Genomic DNA, 24,685 nt, shown 5'->3' on the forward strand with positions numbered 1-24,685 from the left:
GGCTGCTCTGCACATGCTTTACGGGCCGATTACAGACGGCTTTAACGAAGGGTTAGTGAATGCAGGTGAGCTGCAACGAGCAGCTCATTTGCATTCCCTTTCCTTCGCGCATAGACCTTCCGTACTGCTTCTTTATGGAATTCGGTACAGAACGGCTCTAAAGAGGACTTTTGTGCATCTTGCCCCCAAAGTCGTAGACCTCATATCGAGAATACCCCTCTTACTGTGTTGAAATCACTTAACATGAGCTCTAACAGAACTATGAATACTGACAATGGAAACCCTCCATTAGAAATACATAAGAGAGTCTTCTGTTTTGAATAGTAATACTTTGGGGGGGGGGGGGGGGGGGGCGGGGGAGGGCTACCTCAACTGTTGAAAAGCATTGCTGACATCTTCCATCCGCCTATAGATCTATAAGACTTGTTTGTGCATACTACCAGCTAGCTTTGTTCGCAGCTACATGAATTTTCTTCTTGTCGGGTTTTGTTTGTTTGTTTAATTCGGGGGGGGGGGGCATTCCTGGAAGGAGGAACACCTCCCCAGTAAACGTATACTTAATGTCCCATGCATTAACAGCTTTCGCTTATACACAGTCATAGGAGCCAACTTTTCAAAATTATTGGGGGTGCTAAGCCCAGTGGAAATAACCCCTCCCTGGACAGACACAAGGAATTTTCTCAATAATTGGGGGTGCTCAAGCACCCACTGAGTTGGCTCCTATGTACACAGTATTCTCTAAAAGTTTCTGATTCTGACAGATTAGTAGCTTCAGCCAAACAAGAGAGGCTGGAAGACCCGGTGGAAGTGCTATTCCGTAAATTGAGACACGCATTCGCTAACGTCGATAGGGAGATGATAGAATAAAAACTAGCAAAAAACTGCAAAAAAAAAAAAAAAGTCATCAACCATCGAATAAAAAAAAAAAAAACCTTAAACCATACACCGATTCCAACATCTTTCTGGCACTGGCATGATGCACACGAAATGTGGGCATCACCTCTATCCCTGCACAATCACGAATCGCTTAAACGTGAAATATCAAAAGACCAACCCAGTAATAAAAACTGCAACGACACAAAAACTCGGTTCACACATATGCTCACGGGGCCAGGCCCAGAAGGGATCACCGCAGCACCGCATGTTGGACTTGGTGAGGCAGCAGGGCAAAGGCGCTGCCAGATCCCGTTTGCAAGCATTCTCCGCACAGATCTCTCATTAGAAACGGGCGCAGTCCAGGAGCTCCAGAGGCACTAATAGGGGGGGATGAGAGAGGAGGAAAGGCGCGCGCCCCCGGCCCTCCTCACTTACTTCCTTATCAGGTACCCACTGCGGCTCGTCGAAACAGAAGGGGCTGCTGAGCATTCCGCTCTCGGGGACCATACGCAGCCCGCTTGGCGACCGCACCAGTTTCTTCCCATCCCGTTCAGAGGACATCTTTGCCCCCCTGACCCGAAGAGCCACTCTCTCTAGTCCAGCCCCCAAAGGGAAAAACTACCGAGCAAAGAACGCCTCAGCCAATCAGACATGCCACCGCGCACACCCCCATCATAATTGGCAGCAGCTTGGCCCAATGACACATACGGCGCTGCTCGACGCTTTCTGTTTTCGAGTTTAGGTGCGGGGCGTGTCGTGCCACACACATTGCAAGCCAATCCCGTTCCTCAAAGAGTGACGGGAGGGGGAGGAGCCGTGCGTACGCCTGATAAGTTACCAATAAGATGTTCGGAAAGAAACATTTTCTTCTAGCATCAGTGTTAGTGAATACTGTGAGCCAATCATCGATCAGAGTGGATGTAATGCAGATTGTGATTGGAAGATTCCAAGGTGAGGGGGAAAAGTTCAATCAATTTGTCTATGAAGAGTGAAGACCCGTGTGGAGCGTGGTAAGGGTGAATGAGAGTTGTACAGTTTGATGTAGATACAGGTTGTCAATATGTTAAGATTTGGGTCTCTCTGTGGCAATACTTTTAAAACCAATTTGCTTCTGGGGGGGGGGGGTGTTTGGGCGTGGCCCCAAATGCGATCTTTACAGGAAGCGCTACAGAATAACTTCTGTTGATGCTAATTTCTACTTGTTTTCGTTTGTTTGTTTTCCCCACTCATGCTTGCAGGCTAAGTTTCTGGTGTCAAGAAGAGACGGCTGAGGGGGGAGATATAATAAGAGATTTATAGAATACTGAGTGGAATGGAACGGGTAGACGTGACGTGAATCGCTTGTTTACTGATTCCATAAGTACAAGGACTAGGGGCAGGGTTGCCACATAAAAAAAAAAATTCCCACACAAAACAGCCCAAAACCCACCCAAAAACCGCACACCCCACCCCTGCCGTCATCAACCCCGCCCCTTCTGTCGTCACCCCCACCCCCGCCGTCATCAACCCCGCCCCTTCTGTCATCACCCCCGCCCCCACAGTTATCACCCCGCCCAAAACGTCACAAACCCCGCCTCTGTCGCCATTAGCCCCACACCCCGCCAGCCGAAAAACCGCCCCAAAACCAGCACAAAAAAAACAAAACGAGCCCAAAAAAACGCAACCCGCCGCGGGCAAAAGTTTCCCGCGGCGGGTTGCGGAAAACCGCCCATCTGCCAACCGTGACTAGGGGGCATGCAATGATTAATGAAGCTACTAAGCAGCAGTCCTTTTTTTTGTAGGAAAAAAGGTACTGAATACTCATACAGTGCCAGCCTTAAGGGTGGGGTCACTATGGCTCCACCCCAACAGCCACACCCATTTTACCAGCTATGTAGCATATAAAAAGGCATCACTGAAAATAGTACACAAGTCCCAAGGCCCACCAAAAGAATCTCTAAGAGTGACCATAAACTAATAAAATACGTAGCCAAAAAATCAGCTGAATCCCCCCTCCCCACCAAAACCTGACTCTGGCTTGCAGGATAACACCAGAAAAGCAAAAGAATTTTCCCCTTGCTATAAAAATAGCAGGCATAAATTTAAAATATTCCCATTTACTACATTACAAATTAACAACTACAAATGATTTTAACATAGGTACCACACTACTTTATCTGAAAATAAAAATAAAATTCTTTTGTTCTACCTTTGTTGTCTGGCCACGTGCTCAGGTTTCTACTTGCCTTGTCTTCTCATAAGAGTAGCCATACTGGGTCAGACCAATGGTCCATCTAGCCCAGTATCCTGTTCTCTAAACAGTGGCCAATGCCAGGTCACAAGTACCTGGCAGAAGCCGCAGGGCAAGTAATTGCTTCCCCATGCCTCTCAATAGCAGACTATGGACTTTTCCTCCAGGAAATTGTCTAAACCTTTTTTTTTTTATGGTTAATATATTTCTTTATTTCAACCTTTTAAACAGCGACAAAGGTCATTGAAATACAGCAAAATATTTTACAAAAGGCATAACTAAAATCAACAAAATAAACTATCATGCTTCCTTAGACCACAAACTATGATACAGTGGGGCTAATGAAAAGAGAAGATTATTCATCATATATTATTATAATTAAACAAGGTTGCATATCTCTCATTCTACTATTCATTTCAGTTGTCTCATCTCTATAAATGACTTGAGCTGTTCTGGTGAATAAAACACATATTTTGTTAATCCCAGCTTTACAATACATTTGCATGGGTATGCTAAGAAAAAGGAACCCCCAACCTCCAATGTCCCTTTTTTCAAAGCAAGGAATGCCTTTCTCTTTTGCTGAGTTTGTTTGGTGACATCGGGGTAAATCCACACTCGCTCTCCTCCAAAAAGAGATTTTGCATTTCTGAAGTACAGTCTCATTATAGAATTGGAATCCTGCTCAAACACAAACGATACTAGAAGAGTAGCTCTTTGTGTTACATTTTCCAAAGATTGTTCTAACAAAAGCGAAACATTATTTAAATCAATGTGACCTTCACCCTCGGTTCCCGTCTTTCCCACTTCCCCTCTGGAATTTTCAATGTAATAAATTTTATTTATTGGAGGCATAGCGTCTGTAGGAATTTTTAAATTTTCTTTAAGGTATCTTTTAAATAAATCCAATGGGGAACTTCCTAAGAGCTTAGGGAAATTCAGGACGCGAAGGTTCAGGTGTCTATTATAATTTTCTATTTGTTCTATTTTTCGCCTTAAATCTGTATTATCTTTAATTGTTGTTATTTTAAAGTCTTGTAGATGTTCTATTTCTTTCTCTAGTTTAATTGTTTTTGCTGCAAATTCTTGTTTCGCCATATCCACTGCATTTTTCATCTCATCAAATTTTTCATTTAAAGTTTGTACCTCACCCGATGTCGTCTGCAAAGCCCCTTCTATTTTCTTCAACAGAGTCCAAATCATTCCTAGGTTTACCTCCGAAGATTTTCTTTGAGAACTTGTCTCACTTCCCGGCGTCTCCTCCGACAGCACTGCTCCCTCAGACAGCGTTTTCTCTTCCACACTTCCGGTGGCTGAGTACGTCTTCTCCAGGGCTATCTGCGACGCCGGGCACGGAGGGAGTACCAACAACGGTGGCGACAAGGAGACTTCCTCTCCCCGTGAAGCTTCCGCTTCTCCGGTTAACTCCTCTAGGGGATCCCTCTCCTGGTTGTTCCGAGAGAAGCCAGAGAAGAAGCGTTCAATTCTCGGCTGTGTTGGCGTCGAGGTCGTAGGAGGCGAGGGAAGCCGTTTCACCACGCCTTTCCGCTTGGTATGTGGCATAGTTTAAGGTATAATCCTCCCGAGAATATCGAGCGCTTCTCTGCTGGTCAATATGCGGCCATCTTGAAACGCCCCCAGCAGGACGTGTCTAAACCTTTTTTTAAATGCAGATATGCTAACCGCTGTTACCACATCTTCTGGCAGGGAGTTCCAGAGCTTTACTATTCGTTGAGTGAAAAAATATTTCCTCCTATTTGTTTTAAAAGTAGTTCCATTTAGCTTCCGCAAGTGTTCCCTAGTCTTTGTACTTTCGGAATGAGTAAAAATTTGATTTACTTCTACTCGTTCTGCACCACTCAGGATTTTATAGACCACAATCATATCTCCCCTCATCCATCTCTTTTCCAAGCTGAAGAGCCCTAACCTTTTTAGCCTTTCCTCATACGAGAGGAGTTCCAGCTTAAGTCTATTGCCTGTTGTCATTTTTCTCTCCTCCTTTTAGCTTTCTTCAATTTTATTTTCTGCCTTTATCCATATTTAGTTCTTTCTTACTATCCAATCTTCAGTTTCCCCCTTTTATCTGTTTCTGCCTGCAGCTTGTCCCTTTCTTTCCTTCTTTCCTTCCTTCCTTCCATATCCATCCAGCATTTGCCCTCTCTCTCCCCATCCAGCATCTCTCCTCTTGCCCTCTCTCTCCCCATCCAGTATTTCTCCCCTTTTTCCCACCTCTCTACATCCAACATTTCTTTCTTGCCTCCTCTCTCCCCATCCAGAAACTCTCCTAGGCCGCTGCTGCTTCTCCCAACCAGCAGCAGTGTGGCCAGACAAATTAAAGAGTAAAAGGAGTGAAACCACAATGCTCAGATGTGTGCTGTCAGCTCTTCCAATCCCCTGCCCTTCTGATGTTGATTTCCTGTTCCAGGGCAGGGGATCAGCAGAACCAACCCAGCGCGTGCAGCCCCGCACCTGCTACTCTTTGCTGTACCGTGGCACTGCTGCTGCTCATTAGAAAAGCAGGTGTGGCTGCAGGAGATGAGCAGGGAAGGGGAATAAGGTGCCGGTACGCTGTACCGGCACATACTGGCACAAAAAACCCCCCCTAAGTAGTAAATTTATAACAAATCAGAGAAAATATTTCTTAACATAGGATAACAAAACTTAAGCATTGCCATACTGGGACAGTATCAGGCTTATTTTCGAAAGAGAAGGATGCCCACCTTTTGACACAAATCGGATTGCCCAAATCAGCATAATCGAAAGCCAATTTTGGGCGTCCCTAACTGCTTTGTGTCGCGGGGACGACCAAAGTTCCCGGGGGCATGTCGGAGGCGTAGCGAAGGCGGGACTTGGGCGTGCCTAACACATGGGCATCCTCGACCCATAATAGGAAAAAAAAGGGCATCCCTAACAAACACTTGGACGACTTTATCTGGTCCTTTTTTTCTTACGACCAAGCCACAAAAAGGTGCCCGAACTGACCAGATGACCACCGGAGGGAATCAGGGATGACCTCCCCTTACTCCCCCCAGTGGTCACTAACCCCCTCCCAGCCTCGAAAAAAAATTAAAAAAATATTTTTTGCCAGCCTCAAATATCATGCCCTTGAAGTTGAGGTTAGTTGCACATGTTTAATTGCAGTAGAAATCTGTGTTATGAATATCAGATGTTCAGTGGCTATCTGTGAAATAATTTGTGTTATATTGGCATGGATTTCTAATAAAATGTTAAAAAAAAAAATATCATGCCCAGCTCCATGACAGCAGTATGCAGGTCCCCAGAGCAGTTTTAGTGGGTGCAGTGCACTTCAGGCAGGTGGACCCAGGCCCATCCCCCCCACCTGTTACACTTGTGGTGGTAAATGTGAGCCCTTCAAAACCCGCCAGAAACCCACTGTACCCACATCTACGTGCCCGTCTTCACCCATAAGGGCTATGGTAGTGGTGTGCAGTTGTGGGGAGTGGGTTTTGGGGGGGCTCAGCACACAAGGTAAGGGAGCTAAGTACCTGGGAGCTTTTTCTGAAGTCCACTAAAGTGCCCCCTTGGGTGCCCGGTTGGTATCCTGGCATGTCAAGGGGACCAGTGCACTATGAATGCTGGGTCCTCCCATGACCCAAAGGGCTTGCATTTGGTCGTTTCTGAGATGGGCGTCCCCGACCGTATTATCGAAACGAAAGATGGACGCCCATCTTGTTTCGATAATACGGGTTTCCCTGCCCCTTCGCCGGGACGTCCTGCGAGGATGTCCTCAGGAAAACTTGGGCACCCCTTTCGATTATGCCCCTCTATGTTTACAACCGTGGCCAATCCAGGTCACAGGTACCTGGCAAGATCCTAACAAATTTTATGCTGTTTATCCTAGAAATAAGCAGTTGGGTTTTCACAAGTTGATCTCAATAATGGCTTATTTATTTCTTTTAAGAAACTATCCAAACCTTTTTTAAACCCTGCTAACCTAACTGCTTTTACTACATTCTCTGGCAACAAATTCCAGAGTTTAAACACACGCTGAGTGAATAAATATTTTCTCCAGTTTGTTTTAAATTTACTAAGTAGCTTCATTGCATGCCCCCTAGTCCTAGTATTTTTGGAAAGAGTAAACATACAATTCACATCTACCCGTTCCACTCCACTCAGTATTTTATAGACCTGTATCATATCTCCTCTCAGCCATCTCTTCGCCAAGCTGAAGAGCCCTAGCTGCTTTAACCTTTCCTCATAGGGAAGTCATCCCACCCACTTTATCATTTTCATCGCCCTTCATTGTACCTTTTCTAATTCTGCTATATATTTTTTGACCAGAATTGCACACAGTATTCAAGGTGCGATTGCACCATGGAGCAATACAAAGGCATTATAATATTCTCATTTTTGTTTTCCCATTCCTTTCCTGATAATTCCTAACATTCTATTTGCTTTCTTAGCTGCTGCTGCACGCTGAGCAGAGGGTTTCAGTGTATCATCAACGATGACACCTAGTTCCTTTTCCTGGGTGGTGACTCCTAATGTGGAACCTTGCATCATGTAGCTATAGTTTGAGTTCCTCTTTGTCACATACATTACTTTGCACTTGCTCACGTCATCTGCCATTTGGTTGCCCAGTCTCATAAGATTCTTTTGCAATTTTTCACAATCTTCATGCCGTTTAACAACTTTGAATAACTTTGTGTCATCAGCATATTGAATTCTCTCACTAGTTATTCCCATCTCCAGATCATTTATAAATATGTTAAAAAGCAATGGTCGCAGCACAGACCCCTGGCGAACCCCGCTGTCTACTCTTCTCCATTGAGAAATACTGATCATTTAACCAATTCATAATCCACAATAGGACATTACCTCCTATCCCATAACTTTCTAATTTCCATGTCCATGATATACTTTGTCAAATACTTTTTGAAAATCCTTCACACTATCTTCTGGCTGAGGTCACAGTGGAAGTGTCCATATCTTTCACTGAAGCTTGCTGTTTCAGCCGACCGCTGCCCTTCAAGACCCGTTGCCAATTTGGTCGCACCATGAGTCCTGCAGCCTCTTTGGTCATCTTCGAACGCTGGTCTTGGTTCTTATCTGCCAATTGCGGGAAGAATTCTTTCTCTTCCTCCAGTGTGCGGACGATGCCGTTTACCTTCCATGTAGAATTGCAGCACAAATGGGTGGTGCCATTTCTATGGGATTCCTAATTCTCTCATCCATTGTGTAACTGGTCGCAGCTTCATCTGGCGCTAAGAGTTGCTCCCACCAAATCTTGATATACCTCAATCGAGTAAGAATCCCACTGAAAATTCTCAGCTTTCCTCGTGGCTTGCAAAATTTTTTCTTTCTTTTTGTATTGTGTGAAGCAAGCGACTATATCTTTTAGTTGGTACCCGGTCAAAAGGAACTGGTCAAAAGAAACCTGACAAAAAAGTTCAAAACCAAAAAAGTTCCCGACATAAAAGTCCCAAACAAAATAGACTCCTGACAAAAGGGCTTGTTGAAATAGATTTATTTTTCAATGGTATGAATTTCAAGGGTAAATTACTGAGAAAGGCCACAGCTTGTCACTTGAAAATCCTGGCACCTGTGGCTTGACTTCACTATTCACACTTGGTATCTAGTAAGAATCATAAATCTGCTTGAAAACATAATCCAGCTTGATGAAGAGTCTATTTTATCTTGGGTTCCTTTTGTTGTGGGTTTTTTTTGGGACGGTTTTTTTTGTCATGGTCGGTTTGTAGTCTGTTTTGTTGGTTTTTTTTGGGACGGTCTATTATAATGGAGTGCCCTTTTGGTTTATTATTGCGGTGTACTCCCAAGGTCCTGTGTGCTCTATCCAGTAACCGAGATTGGATAGCAGAGCCGGTAGTGGGAGGCAGGGCTGGAGGTTGGGAGGCGGGGATAGTGCGGGGCAGACTTATACGGTCTGTGCCAGAGCCAGTGGTGGGAGGCGGAGCTGGAGGTTGGGAGGCAGGGATAGCGCTGGGCAGACTTATACGGTCTGTGCCAGAGCCGGTGGTGGGAGGCGGGGCTAGAGCTGGGCAGACTTATACGGTCTATGCCCTGAAGAGCACAGGTACAAATCAAAGTAGGGTATACACAAAAGTAGCACACATGAGTTGTCTTGTTGGGCAGACTGGATGGACCATGCAGGTCTTTTTCTGCCGTCATCTACTATGTTACTATGTTACTATGTATTAGGGCCTCATCCGTTCCCAGGAGCGCCTTTGCGATAGACTGTACTACAGTTTCACAGTCTGTATAGGCTGGGGTTTCAGGCATCCCATGAAATTGCAAATTGTGGCGTCTGCTAATATACTCTAATTTGTCCATTAATGTGAGATTAGTGGCCCACAGATCCTGGAATTGAGAAGACACCGTCACCAATATTTCTGCATGTTCATCCACTTGTTGTTCCATGTCCTCAACTCTATGCCTCAGGTCCACTATTTCACGGTGCAAGTCCGCCCGTAGTGTCTTTATTTCTTCCCGGATCGCTTTTTAAGTCTGTCTTAATTTCTCGGAGTCAATCCCCAGATCTCCTTCAAAGGTTCACCCAAGTTTTCCTCCAATTCCTCTCTTGCCAGAAAAAGGTCCTGGAACTGCTCCGCTTGGGCCGGATCTATCTCATACGCCATTGGTGCTGTTTGCTTTGCCGGTCTTTCTGGTAGCAGGTCCCTTCGCTCCCTGATAAGCGAAACTAGAGAAATCAACTGTTCCACTCGGTATACTCATACCCTTCCGATCAGGATTGCATCTAGGGAGTCGTGCAACTTCAAATTGCAAATGTAGCGTTTCCGATAATTGCGATTATGGGGGTTATCGCCTGGAGCGAGTCTTTCACTTTGCCATGCTGTGCGGTGACATCACTTCCTCAGGAGGGGAAGGTTTTTGTAGTTGCAGAATATACTTACAGTTAATGTTTATACTGTAAAGCAAGGGTGAACAAAAAGATTTTTCTTTCAGCACAATACCACCTGTGAGACACAGCAGGTAGTGTACTGTATAATATGCCCATGTCAGTTGTACTATGTAGGGCATATGAGCAGAAAATTAAAGCAGCGTATTGCTGAGCATTTAAGCTGTATAAGAAATGCCCGCCTCGAAGCCCCACTAGTGACCCACTGGAGGGAAGCAAATCATGCAGTAGAGGAACTGCGATTTACAGCATTAATTCATGTGTCTTTGAAATGTGGTGGAGATGTCAGTGAAGTGCTAAGAGTGCAAGAACAGAGGCTAATTGTTGCATGGCGTATAGTGGTCCCCAATGGTTTGAATTTAGAAGTGGAGTGGTAATCATAAGGAGCAGGAACATAATGAATCCTAATGAGGAGAGCGAGTTCAGGCTATAAATCCCAGTGGGCATAAATGAAGGTACTCTGGGAGTGATACCGGAAGTGGAAAGGGGGCAGGTCTTGGACGTGATTTCCTCCCGGTAAGCAGCTTATGGTTTAAGATTGTTTTGTTTAAATGTATTAAGATATGTAAAAACATTCAGAATATTAATTGACACTTGCCTTTGGTGTTAAAGGATATTTTGTTCCTCCTGAAGAAGAAAGTGAAATACGGGTCCTTATTGGGGAACAAGCTGACCTGTTAAAGCTTATTCAGAAAGTAACGTGGAAGCTTTATTCGGGATGATACAAGCGTGAGATTGGAGAGGGGAAGTTGATTCCCTTTCTGTGGAGAACCTAGTATGGATATTAAGTAAGATGACATTGGATGACAAGCAGAATATGCTCAATGTGGATTTATAAAGATGAGCATTGGATGAAATAAATATTTGAACAGCAAGCTACTATTGTAGCTGGAAAATCTTTACACATTTTAATGTAAGGGAGAAAATGGAAGAAACTATGCAGTAATAAGGACTACTGCGATTGGAAAAACTGCATATCATCCAAGGAATAAAATGAACTTTGAGCAAGTTAAAAGTGTTAATGAGAAAAAATGTCAAATGATTTTGTAACTGGCACTAGAAGGGAATATAAGTTACCCCATGAATAGAATGTTATGTGTGACAGTGAATGTTGAGTGAGAGCGGAGTAATTTAGGTTTTAATGAAGGTGAATTTACATTTGTATCCCGTGCTTTCCCACTCATGGCAGGCTCAATGCGGCTTACATGGGGCAATGGAGGGTTAGGTGACTTGCCCAGAGTCACAAGGAGCTGCCTGTGCCTGAAGTGGGAATTGAACTCAGTTCCCAGGACCAAAGTCCACCACCCTAACCACTAGGCCACTCCTCCACTGGAATGTTGAGTGAGAGTGGAGTAATTTAGGTTTTAATGAAGGTGAATTTATATGGCAAGTATTGTATTTAAATAGTGTTTAAATAAAGTTGAATATTTATTACTGATAAAATTAAGGACCTCTGGAGTACAGTGGATGTAGATTATTAGCAAACTCTGGTGTTGGTGAGAGTGTCCCCCTAATTAGGTAATTATACTGTATCAGACCAAAAGTCCATGAGGGTCATGTGTGCGGTGTGTCAAATATGCAAGCACCATCTGCCGTATGTGTCCTGGCAAAATAATGGTTAAGAATCTCTGGACTAATTCATCTTTTGGAAGGTAAGGATGACTTGGCAGCGCTGACCTTATCTGTAGATCTGATAGCAGTGATTCAAGCCCTTGTTCTTTTGCAGTTATATTACTGCAACCTAGTGTATCTTGGCCAAGGTGGTGACAGGGAGGGGAAGGCAAACTCATGCCACCCTACACCTCTACTCACTTTACTGGGTAGTGATTTAAGTTTAGGATACAGTTCAAGTTGATTGGTGTTTAAAGTGTTGTGGGACTTGGTCCTAGAGTATCTTCTGGAGAGGTTGCCTGAGCGTGTCCCATGCTGTGGTTTATATTCTTTGAATCCGGGCTTGTTGAGGCTGCCTAGTGTGTGGGGAACTATGTTTAGAAACTATAAGGCACAGTGCTCGTCAGGATGGAACACTTCACCTAAGATAGAAATATGACGGCACTTAAGGACCAAATGACCCATCCAATCTGCCCTTCCTCAGTAACCACTAACTCCTCCTTTTTCTAAGGGATCCCACATTCCTGTCCCATGCTTCCTTAAATTCTGACACAGTCTTCGTCTCCACTACCTCCACCGGGAGGTCCATTCCACGCATCCACCACCCTTTCCCTGAAGCATTATTTTCTTAGATTCCTCTTCCTCTCAACTTCTTCCTATGCCCTCTCATTCCAGGGTTTCCCTTCATTTGAAAAAGGCTCACTTCCTGTACATTGATGCCACTGAGGTATTTAAACATCTCTATCATATCCCCTCTCCTGCCTTTCTTCCAGCGTATACATCGTTTATTTACTATATCGTTACTTCTTACATAGCAAATCAGAACGGTTTACATCTAAATTATAAATGACATATAATCATATCTTAATACAAATAAAATACATGTTGAGGTTTATAAGCCTGTCCCCATATGTTTTATGACGGAGACCGCTTACCAGTGTTGTATCCGCCCTCTGAACCGACTCCATCCTGTTTATATCTTTCTGTAGATGCGGTCTCTAGAATTGCATGCAGTACTCTAAATGGGGCCTCACCAGTCACTTCTTACCTCTATTTTTTTTCCTGCTGATCATCCCTCTCCTTATGCACCCAAGCATCCTTCTGGCTTCGACTGTCACCTTTTCTACTGTTTGGCCACCTTAAGGTCATCAGACACAATCACCCCCCCGCCAGTCCCGCTCTTCTTTAATAAACAGAAGCACTTCACCCCCGATATGGTACCATGCCCTTGGATTCTTGTAACCCAAGTGCATGACCTTGCATTTCTTAGCATTAAATCTTACTTGCCAATTTTTGGACCATTCTTCAAGTATTGCCAGATCTTTCCTCATGTCATCTGCACCCTTCGTCGTGTCCACCCTATTACAGAGTTTTGGTATCATCCCCAAAGAGACAAACCTTACCAGACAGTCCTTCTGCAATATCACTCACAAAGATGTTAAAAAGAGCCGTCCCACTTGCGGTACACCACTGATGACACCCCTATCCTCAGAGCAAGCTCCATTTACCACTATCCTCTGTTTCCTCCCATGTAACCAGTTTCTAAACCAGTCAGTCACTTTAGGTCCCATACCAAGGGCACTCAGTTATTAATCAGTTGCCCATGTGGAACCGTGTCAAAGGCTTTACTAAAATCCAAGTACACCACATCTAGTGCCTCTCCCATATCTAACTGTTCTTTGGTCACCCAGTCAAAGAAATCGATCAGATTCATCTGACATGACCTGCCTCTGGCGAAGCCATGCTGCCTCGGATCCTGCAGTCCATTCGATTTGAGAAACCTCAAGATCCTCCGCTTTAGAAACATTTCCATTTGTTTACTCACCACCAAGGTCAGACTGACAGGTCTGTAATTCCCAACCTCCTCCTTCCGCTTTTGCGCAAATGGACTACATCCACCTTTCTCCAGTCTTCCGGGAGCACAGTAGACTCTAGGGAAGCATAGAAGAGGTCAGACAGCGGAGCCGCCAGGACATCTCCTAGTTCTTGAGTACCCTTGGATGTATCCCATCAGGCCCCATTGCTTTGTCTATTTTTAGTTTAGGTAGCTCCTCCTGAACATAGTCTTCTGGGAATCGGTCCAGGTCTACCATCCATCCATCCCTATTAACATTTGTTTAGTGCGGTCCAACCCCTGGCCTTTCATCTATGAACACAACAGAAATAGTTGTTAAGCAGTTCAGCTTTATCTTTATCAGCTTCCACATATTCCTCCCCCTCCGCTTTAAATGCTATTTTGGCACTTCCTCCTGTCACTTACATATCTGAAAAATGTCTTGTCCCCCAATTTTACCGTATTAGCTATCTTTTCCTCTGTTTGTCTCTTGGCTTCCCTGACAATTTTTCCAGCTTCTCTTAGCTTTCTGAGTTGTCTTGTATTATACGAAGGCTATCCTTTTTTCCCCTTAACTTTTCAGCAACTACATTTATGTACCAGAGTGGTGGTCTTTTTCTCTTACTTTTATGTAATTTTCTAACATAAAGGTTTGTCGCCTTTAAAATGGCTCCTTTCAGTTTTCCCCACTGCTGATCTACTTCCTTCGGCTGTTCCCATTCAACTAACTCTTCCTTGAGAAATTCCCCCACCTTGGCAAAGTTAGTTCTTTTAAAATCTAGGATCTTCAATCTTGAAAAAGCCCTCCTCTCCTTTGTCTTAATATTGAACCACACCATTTGATGATCACTAGATGCCAAATGACCCCTCGCCGTAACATCAGAAATATTGCCCCCTTTTGTAAGCACCAGATCTAGAATAGCTCCATCCCGCGTCTGTTCCGTCACCCACTGCTGAAACAATTCTTTCTGTAGAGAATCCAAGATCTCTTTGCTTCTAGACGACCTCGCAGCAGGGACGCACAAATCGACGTCCAACATATTAAAATCCTCCATCAGTAGTACTTCCTCTTTCCTAGCTATCTTGTGGATGTCTTCAATTAAGTCTCCGTCCAATTCTTCTGATTGTGAACATGACCTGTATATTACACCAATGTAAATTTATTTTCCTTTCCTCTTGCCAGTTTAACCCACAGCGCTTCTTCCTTACCCCATACATCTTACAGTTCTGTCACTTTAATATAATTCTTAACATATAATGCCACTCCTCCACCCTTTTCCCTCCATGAACCACGTCTCCGTTACCACCACTAAATCCAAGTCAGGTTCTATGATTGCAGCCTGTAGATCTGGACATTTGTTTCCCATACTACGGGCATTGGCATACAAGGCTCTCCAGATGTTGCTTTTTTTTTTTCCACTTTCTAGAATTTGTAAGTGTACTGATCTGATGAACTTGAAGTTAAAAACCTGGATTCTTATTTTTTGTTGTTTTTGCTTTCTTTTAGGCCTCGAAAGAGTGGTTAGTGCAGTGGACTTTGATCCTGGGGAACTGAGTTAAATTCCCACTGCAGCTCCTTGTGACTCTGGGGAAGTCACTTAATCCTCCATTGCCCCTGGTACAAAATAAGTACCTGAATATATGTAAACCGCTTTGAATGTAGTTGCAAAAACCTTAGAAAGGCGGTATATCAAGTCCCATTTCCCTTTCCCTATTTGAGATTCTGCATGGAATGTTGCTATTCCACTAGCAACATTCCATGTAGAAGTCTGCCCTTGCAAATCAGCAACGCAGCCGCGCAGGCTTCTGCAGGACGCCAGACTCACAGAAACAGAAGCCTGCGTGGCCGCATTGCTGATCTGCAAAGGCAGGGTTCTACATAGAATGTTGCCAGTGGAGGAGTAGCCTAGTGGTTAGTGCAGTGGACTTTGATCCTGGGGAACTGAGTTCGATTCCCACTGCAGCTCCTTGTGACTCTGGGCAAGTCACTTAACCCTCCATTGCCCCTGGTATAAAATAAGTACCTGAATATATGTAAACCGCTTTGAATGTAGTTGCAAAAACCTCAGAAAGGCGGTATATCAAGTCCCATTTCCCTTTCCCTATGTGTTAATATTTGCATCTAGGGGGAGATTCTATATATGGCACCTAAAAAATATCCGCACAAAAAAACATTGCCGACTAAGCGTATTCTATAAGCAGCGCCTAGATTTAGGCAGGATATATAGAATACGCTTAGTTGATATCTCAGCACCTAAAACTACGCGCCTCCATTTACATGAACGAAAACGTGGCGTAAATCCTGGTGTGTAGATTTAGGCACACTGGGCCATATTCTATAACTACGCATGTAAATTTACAAACGCCCATTTCCCCGCCCATAACCCGCCCGTTTTTGTCTGCATGCGTTAGAAGTTAGCGAGTTGTCTGTGTAAATTCTAATTATTGCCAATTAGTGCTTATTGCTTGTTAAGAGCGGTTATCAACTCTGATTAGCTTGCTAGGCCAATTAAGTTATGCACATTGTTATAGAATACACCTGGATTTCAGCGCAGATCTCTATCCACGCTATATAGAATCCAGGGGCTAAGGTGCATTAAGAGCATAATTTTACCGCACTTTAGTAAACGGGTCCTTTTTAATTTTTTTTCTGCAGAAAATTCACTTAAATTTAGGACTGCTGGTAATTTGCACCTTAATTTAGGACTGCCAAGAATTTGCCCAGGTTTATGAGCCTAATTTAAGTACCAAGTACGAAAATCACTGCTAAGCTTCTAACTTGTATTCTCCACTGTAAATCCTCCCCTGTTGCCACCCACGTTTTAAGTTACTAACTTTAGGAGTTTAGTGAAATTTTCAGCAGAGATATAGAGGGGCATAATCGAACATCGCCGGCGAAATAGGTCGCCGGCGATCTATTTTGGCAGCGATGCAATAGCTGGCCGGAACCGTATTTTTTTTCGATGATACGGTTTAGCCCGGCCAAATGCCAGAGTTTGCCGGGTTTGAGATCACTGGTTTTGTTTTTCAGCGATAATGGAAAAAAATGCCGGCCATCTCAAACCCGGCGAAATCCAAGGCATTTGGTCATGGGAGGAGCCAGCATTTGTAGTGCACTGGTCCCCCTGACATGCCAGGATAGCAACCGGGCACCCTAGGGGGCACTTCTAGAACTTTTAAACAAATATACAAATACCTCCCAGGTGCATAGGTCCCTTACCTTGGATGCTGAGCCCCCCAAATCCCCCCCCCCCCCCCAAAGCCCACTCCCCACAACTCTACACCACTACCATAGTCCTTATGGGTGAAGGGGGCACCTACATGTGGGTACAGTGGGTTTTGGAGGGGGGGGGGTTGGAGGGCTCAACACTTACCACCACAAGTGTAACAGGTGGGGGGGATGGGCCTGGGTCTGCCTGCCTGAAGTGCACTGCACCCAATAAAAACTGCTCCAGGGACTTGCATACTGCTGTCAGGGAGCTGGGTATGACATTTGAGGCTGGCAAAAAAGGTTTTATTTGTATTTTTTTTAGTGTAGGAGGGGGTTGGTGACCACCGGGGGAGTAGGGGGAGGTCATTCCCCATTTCCTCCGGTGGTCATCTGGTGAGTTGGGGGCACCTTTTTGAGGCTTGGTCATGAAAATAAAAGGACCAAGTAAACCCGGTGAAATACTGATGAATGCCGCTTTTTTTTTTTCCCATTATCCACGAAAGCCGGCCATCTGGTAGCCACGCCCATACCCGCCCATGTCCCACCTTCGCTACACTACCGACACGCCCCTTTGAACTTTCATCAGCTCGGCGACGGGAAAGCAGCGATGGTGTCAAAATAGCAGCTTTCGATTATACCGATTTTGCCGCTTGAGAGATCGCCGGCCATCTCCTGATTTATGTCGGAAGATCGCCGGCGATCACTTTCGAAAATAAGCCTGATTGGCACTCAGTGCTAGTAAATTTTCATAGAGGGCAATTTAGTACTCTCTCTCAAAGGGACCCTTTTACTAAAGCTTAGTGCGCGCTAACGGACTGATTGCACACTAAGACCAAATCCTGTATATGGTGCCAATCAAAATTAGCACTTAGCGCTATTCTTTAAATGGCACTCAGAGTTTGGCGCTGTTTATAAAATAGCATTTAGTGCCTGGATCCGCACACAATTTTGGACATGAGGATTTACACCAACTGAAACCTGGTCTAAATTCTTGTGCCTAAATTCAGGGAATGCCCCTGATCCGCCCATGCTCCTTCCATGGCCGTGCCACCTTTTCAGATCTGCCTAAAGATGCACACGTAAATTTAAATTGATGCTAATTAATGCTAATTAGCACCCAATTATAGGCACTAATTGGCTCGTATGTCAATTAAATTGCGCACGCAAATTGGTAGGTGCAGGAGCAATTTTGAGCACCATATATAGAATTAGGGTGTAAATGCTAAGAAGTCCATTTTATACCTATAGGCTCCTTAACATTTAGTACGCTAATTCCATTATTACGTGTTAACCTTTAGTAAAAGGACCTCAAAGTTAGGAGCATTTAGGGCCAGATTCTATATAAGGCACCTAAAAAATCTGTGCGATAAACATTTCCACCTAAGCGTATTCTATAATCGGTGCCTACATTTAGGCATGGTATATAGAATACGCTTAGTTGATATCCCAGCATCTAAAATTGTGCACCTCCATTTACACCAACGAAAACATGGCGTAAATCCCCGTGCGTAGATTTACGTGCACTGGGCCATATTCTATAACTGTTCAAGTTAATTTGGGAATGCCTGCTTTCCCGCCTATAGCCATGCCCCTTTTGAACTGCGCGCATTAGAATTTAGGCGCAGTTCATTACAGAATACGCTTAGCAATTTGTTTGTGTAAATTCTTATTATTGTCAAATATTGCTGAGTATTGCTTAAGTGTTATCAATGCTGATTAGCTTATTAAGCCAAGTAAGTTACGCGCATTGTTTTAGAATATGTCTGGATTTTGCCATGGATATCTGGGCGCCCTATATAGAATCCAGCAGTAAACCCTTTGAACATCAGTCTCTCTGTTTTACAGGTCTCAAAAACAGAACTGCATGAAGAAATGGATTGGGACCAACTGGACCTGAACCCTCGAGTTCTCACAGCAGTGAAGAAAGGTAAAAGTAATATTTTAATATATTTTTTTAAACATTTTTATATAATGTATAAATTAATGCAATATGTTTTTTCCTGTAAACAACATTTTCAATGAACTTCCTATAAGAGGTTTTAATAGAGGTATGTTTATTGTATCATACATTGTGCCCTGTTTACTAAGGCGTGCTAACATTTTTAGCACATGCACAAAATTAGCGTGCACTAACTGTAGGTGTCCATAGGAATATTGTAGGTGCCTACAGAGTTAGTGCGTGCTACTGGTTAGCATGTGCTAAAAATGCTAACACGCCTCTACTGCGGCTTAGTAAACAGGGCCCATTGATTAAATTAAAACAGCATTAGTTATAGATTTTTTTTTCTAAATTGAGCAACCAGAAGGCTGATATGCTAAGCCATGATACAGTCTGCCCCTTAAAGGGAAATGGGACTTGATATACCACCTTTCTCAGCTTTTTTGCAACTACATTCAAAGTGGTTTACATATATTCAGGTACTTATTTTGTACCAGGGGCAATGGAGGGTTAAGTGACTTGCCCAGAGTCACAAGGAGCTGCAGTGGGAATTGAACCCAGTTCCCCAGGATCAAAGTCCACTGCACTAACCACTAGGCTACTCCTCCACTAGCAACATTCCATGTAGAAGCCTGCCCTTGCAGATCAGCAATGCGGCCGTGCAGGCTTCTGTTTTTGTGAGTTATATGTGCAGGACGTCAGACTCACAGAAACAGAAGCCTGCGCAGCCGCGTTGCTGATCTGCAAGGGCAGGCTTCTACATGGAATGTTGCTAGTGGAATAGCAACATTCCATGTAGAATCTCAAATAGGGAAAGGGAAATGGGACTTGCTATACCACCATTCTGAGGTTTTTGCAACTACATTCAAAGCGGTTTACATATATTCAGATACTTATTTTGTACCAGGGGCAATGGAGGGTTAAGTGACTTGCCCAGAGTCACAAGGAGCTGCAGTGGGAATCAAACTCAGTTCCCCAGGATCAAAGTCCACTGCACTAACCACTAGGCTACTCCTCCACAACGAAGTGTAGTATAACTACTTAACAGGCTGAGGCTAATATGACTTTCATTTATCAAATTGGGGTCTATTGTTATGAGACATTAAGAGCAGAACCGATTATAGAGGTATAATGAGGATTGCAGATGTTCCTCTTTTTATGAAAATATGTATGGCACAGTGGTGTAGCCAGATGTCCAATTTTGGGAGGACCTGAGCCCAAAGTGAGTGGGCACAGATTTCTCTCTACTCTCTCATCCCGGCTCCTCCCCCCCCCCCCCCCACGTCAAAATATAAATACCAAAGTCCCACCAGCTAAAGACCTCTTCTTCCACTGGCCAGACCATTTCCCAAGCTCAGTGGCAGTGTCGCTGAGTTTTTATGCATGCTCACGGTGAGCCCAGCGCCGCTGCCACCAACTACTGAGCTTGGAAGATGGTCTGGCCACCAGAGGAGGAGGATTCTCACCAGCCACAGCAAAGGTGAGGCAGTTCTGGGTGAGCCTAAGCCCAAAGTGACTATACCGTTGACATGGTAGTTCCAAACCCAAGTGAACTGTAAGAAAACAATACTCTTAAAACAGACGTGAACCAGCACAGAGGCAAGAAATACCAAATTCTCGTGTGTCCAAATGAAAGATGCATTTGTAGCTCTGCCTCCTATCAGTGAGTATGCAAATGTGGCGTGAATTGTACAGATGAATTCAAATCTCTAAATAACATTTCAAGGATCATTTGCTAACAGTGCATGCTGTTAGTAAATGATTCTTTAGAATTACTTTTATTTTTAGCTAGGACAGTCTATATTTAAATCAGCCTTTAAAAACAGCAACTGTAGAAGCAACAACACACTGCTTTGTAGTGTGTGTAATGTAATACTATATATTTCTTTCCTGCACAGCGTCTACAAGTTATTAAGTAGTACTTTCAGCCATGCCATACTCTTTTATGTTAAATAATTTGTCAGTTCCTTCCTTTTATTTCAGCTAAAATAAAATCTACGAGGGAGGTTCTGATGTATTCTGGACCAGATCTGCAGCGCCTGACCAAATTATCCATTGTTGATGTGCAGCACTTACTGAAAGCCGTGTCATCCGAACTGAGAAAGAACTCTGTGGTCACTGGTAATTGTGTTGCAAGATGTAGATAACAAGAGTATATCATAGAAAAATCCTGGATGCTTTGGGGATTGTGACACCTCTTCATTGAGCTGACAAAAGAATTACTACTACTACTACTATTTAGCATTTCTATAGCGCTACAAAGCGTACGCAGCGCTGCACAAACATAGAAGAAAGACAGTCCTTTCTCAAAGAGCTTACAATCTAGTAGACAAAAAATAAAGCAAACAAATCAATTAATGTGTAGAGGAAAGAGGAGAGGAGGGTAGGTGGAGGCGAGTGGATACAAGTGGTTACGAGTCAAAAGCAATGTTAAAGAGGTGGGCTTTCAATCTAGATTTAAAGATGGTCAAGGATGGGGCAAGACGTAGGGGCTCAGGAAGTCTATTCCAGGCATAGGGCGCAGCAAGACAGAAGGAGCGAAGTCTGGAGTTGGCAGTAGCGGCGAAGGGAACAGATAAGAAGGATTTATCCATGGAGCGGCGTGCACGGGAAGGGGTGTAGGGAAGGACGAGTGTGGAGAGATACTGGGGAGCAGCAGAGTGAGTACATTTATAGGTTAGTAGATGAAGTTTGAACAGGATGTGAAAACGGATAGAGAGCCAGTGAAGCGACTTGAGGAGAGGGGTAGTATGAGTAAAGCGACCCTGGAGGAAGACGAAACGGGCAGAAGAGTTTTGAACTGACTGGAGAGGGGAGAGGTGACTAAGTGGGAGGCCAGCAAGAAGCAGATTGCAGTAGTCCAAATGAGAGGTGACAAGGGTGTGGATGAGGGTTTTGGTAGAGTGCTCGGAAAGAAGGGGCGGATTTTACGGATGTTGTAAAGAAAGAAACGACAGGTCTTGGTGATCTGCTGGATATGAGCAGAGAAGGAGAGAGAAGAGTCAAAGACAACCCCAAGGTTTCGAGCTGAGGAGACAGGGAGAATGAGAGAGTCATCAACAGAAATAGAAAACGGGGGGAGCGGGGAGGTGGGTTTGGGGGGGGAAATGAGAAGCTTGGTTTTGGTCATATTTAATTTCAGGTGGCGTTGAGACATCCAGACAGCAATGTCAGACAAGCACGCTGAAACTTTGATTTGGATGCAAGGTGAGATATTAGGGGTAGAAAGGTAGATTTGGGAGTCATCAGCATAGAGATGATAGGAAAAGCCATGGGATGAGATTAATGAACCAAGAATATACAGGCAATGGTGTACCTGAGCTTTTCAGACTACATAAATGTGCTGTTTTTGGATTTTATTTATTTATTATGTTGTATCCCACATTTTCCCACCTATTTGCAGGCTCAGTGTGGCTTACATAGTACCATTACGGCGTTTGCGAGTTCCGGTATGAACAAATACAAGGTGATATTGTGGTAGAATAAGGTTCATGTATGGTAAATACAATGGGGGAACTTAGAGAAGGAAGAGGAAGGGTTAGAAATGTCCATTTCGGTCTTTGGTTTCGTTGTGTTGCAGGTGTCCAAGTTTTTATGTTGGGTCGGTGGGGGTATGCCTTTCTGAACAGGTTTGTTTTTAGTAGTTTTTGGAAATTTAGGTGGTCGAGCGTAGTTTTTACTGCTTATATGTTAAGCTACACACCTGCAGGACCTACAGGGTAAGGAAGGGCACTGTAGATCAATCTGGGAAGAGGAAATGTAAAATGTATTTACATTGGTGTGATATACAGGCCTCCTCCACAGACAGAAGAAATGGACAGATTTCATTGACTATATTCGTAATATAACTGTGAAAAGGAAATAATTACTAATAAGTGATTTTAATGTGTCAGATGTTGATTAGGGTATCCCTGTTGCGAGGTCTTCTAAAAGTAGGGAGACCCTGGATTCTCTAGGGGGGGGGGGACTATTCCAGCAGTTGTTAATGGAATTCACATGGGATGGGGGCCATACTGGGCACAATGCATTATGAATGGGGAAGAGTATTTCTGATGTTATAGTGGGTGATCATCGGGCATCCAGTGATAATTCTTCCATCTGTCCAATAAGACACCACAACCTGCAAAGAAACTGGTTTTCTTCAGAACCACCACGGCTACCAGAACTCTGGTAGATGACCACCTGTATAGCAACGGGTCTTGATAACATACAGTGGTGGAAATAAGTATTTGATCCCTTGCTGATTTTGTAAGTTTGCCCACTGACAAAGACATGAGCAGCCCATAATTGAAGGGTAGGTTATTGGTAACAGTGAGAGATAGCACATCACAAATTAAATCCGGAAAATCACATTGTGGAAAGTATATGAATTTATTTGCATTCTGCAGAGGGAAATAAGTATTTGATCCCCCACCAACCAGTAAGAGATCTGGCCCCTACAGACCAGGTAGATGCTCCAAATCAACTCGTTACCTGCATGACAGACAGCTGTCGGCAATGGTCACCTGTATGAAAGACACCTGTCCACAGACTCAGTGAATCAGTCAGACTCTAACCTCTACAAATGGCCAAGAGCAAGGAGCTGTCTAAGGATGTCAGGGACAAGATCATACACCTGCACAAGGCTGGAATGGGCTACAAAACCATCAGTAAGACGCTGGGCGAGAAGGAGACAACTGTTGGTGCCATAGTAAGAAAATGGAAGAAGTACAAAATGACTGTCAATCGACAAAGATCTGGGGCTCCACGCAAAATCTCACCTCGTGGGGTATCCTTGATCATGAGGAAGGTTAGAAATCAGCCTACAACTACAAGGGGGGAACTTGTCAATGATCTCAAGGCAGCTGGGACCACTGTCACCACGAAAACCATTGGTAACACATTACGACATAACGGATTGCAATCCTGCAGTGCCCGCAAGGTCCCCCTGCTCCGGAAGGCACATGTGACGGCCCATCTGAAGTTTGCCAGTGAACACCTGGATGATGCCGAGAGTGATTGGGAGAAGGTGCTGTGGTCAGATGAGACAAAAATTGAGCTCTTTGGCATGAACTCAACTCGCCGTGTTTGGAGGAAGAGAAATGCTGCCTATGACCCAAAGAACACCGTCCCCACTGTCAAGCATGGAGGTGGAAATGTTATGTTTTGGGGGTGTTTCTCTGCTAAGGGCACAGGACTACTTCACCGCATCAATGGGAGAATGGATGGGGCCATGTACCGTACAATTCTGAGTGACAACCTCCTTCCCTCCGCCAGGGCCTTAAAAATGGGTCGTGGCTGGGTCTTCTAGCATGACAATGACCCAAAACATACAGCCAAGGCAACAAAGGAGTGGCTCAGGAAGAAGCACATTAGGGTCATGGAGTGGCCTAGCCAGTCACCAGACCTTAATCCCATTGAAAACTTATGGAGGGAGCTGAAGCTGCGAGTTGCCAAGCGACAGCCCAGAACTCTTAATGATTTAGAGATGATCTGCAAAGAGGAGTGGACCAAAATTCCTCCTGACATGTGTGCAAACCTCATCATCAACTACAGAAGACGTCTGACCGCTGTGCTTGCCAACAAGGGTTTTGCCACCAAGTATTAGGTCTTGTTTGCCAGAGGGATTAAATACTTATTTCCCTCTGCAGAATGCAAATAAATTCATATACTTTCCACAATGTGATTTTCCGGATTTAATTTGTGATGTGCTATCTCTCACTGTTACCAATAACCTACCCTTCAATTATGGGCTGCTCATGTCTTTGTCAGTGGGCAAACTTACAAAATCAGCAAGGGATCAAATACTTATTTCCACCACTGTAGCTGCCACCCATCCTGTCATTCTCTCCCACATTTCTTGAGGTGTTGCTTGGGATAATAATAGGAAGTCTGAGGTGGGAAGGCAAGGGAAAAGGGCTCTTATAGGGACCCTTTTACTAAACCACGTAGGTGCCTACACATGCCAAATGCGCACCAATTTGGAGCTACCACGTGGCCCGGGCGGTAATTTCATTTTGTTATGCGCGTCCAGTATGTGCACCGGGAAATATGTTTTATTTTCCAGCAATTGGCGCTAACTGGGCGGTAATCAGCATTGTACGTGCGCT

At 44.2% G+C, this 24,685-nt stretch overlaps 2 protein-coding genes across 6 annotated transcripts in view; one reads left to right on the forward strand and one right to left on the reverse strand.

Annotated features, from left to right (window-relative positions):
• ZFYVE21 (zinc finger FYVE-type containing 21) overlaps positions 1-4,298 on the reverse strand; it is a 43,153-nt gene extending 38,855 nt beyond the window's left edge. For both annotated transcript variants that reach the window (XM_030215562.1, XM_030215561.1), the window contains exons 1-2: positions 4,293-4,298; positions 1,312-1,467 (exon numbers count right to left, since the gene is read on the reverse strand). In XM_030215562.1, coding sequence (XP_030071422.1) covers positions 1,312-1,437 — 126 coding nt within the window. In that variant the 5' untranslated portion in view covers positions 1,438-1,467; positions 4,293-4,298. The remainder of the gene's footprint in view (positions 1-1,311; positions 1,468-4,292) is intronic.
• XRCC3 (X-ray repair cross complementing 3) overlaps positions 1-24,685 on the forward strand; it is a 50,076-nt gene that overhangs the window by 6,319 nt on the left and 19,072 nt on the right. The window contains exons 1-3 of one of the 4 annotated variants that reach the window (XM_030215558.1): positions 1,768-1,827; positions 18,503-18,584; positions 20,580-20,717. In XM_030215558.1, the coding sequence (XP_030071418.1) occupies positions 18,530-18,584; positions 20,580-20,717 (193 nt within the window). In that variant the 5' untranslated portion in view covers positions 1,768-1,827; positions 18,503-18,529. Of the gene's footprint in view, positions 1-1,767; positions 1,887-18,502; positions 18,585-20,579; positions 20,718-24,685 lie in introns of those variants that run through there. The other 3 variants (XM_030215559.1, XM_030215557.1, XM_030215560.1) reach the window with 3 other exon arrangements.

This window comes from Microcaecilia unicolor, chromosome 9 (genome assembly GCF_901765095.1).
Source record: "Microcaecilia unicolor chromosome 9, aMicUni1.1, whole genome shotgun sequence".
Lineage (NCBI taxonomy): Eukaryota > Metazoa > Chordata > Amphibia > Gymnophiona > Siphonopidae > Microcaecilia > Microcaecilia unicolor.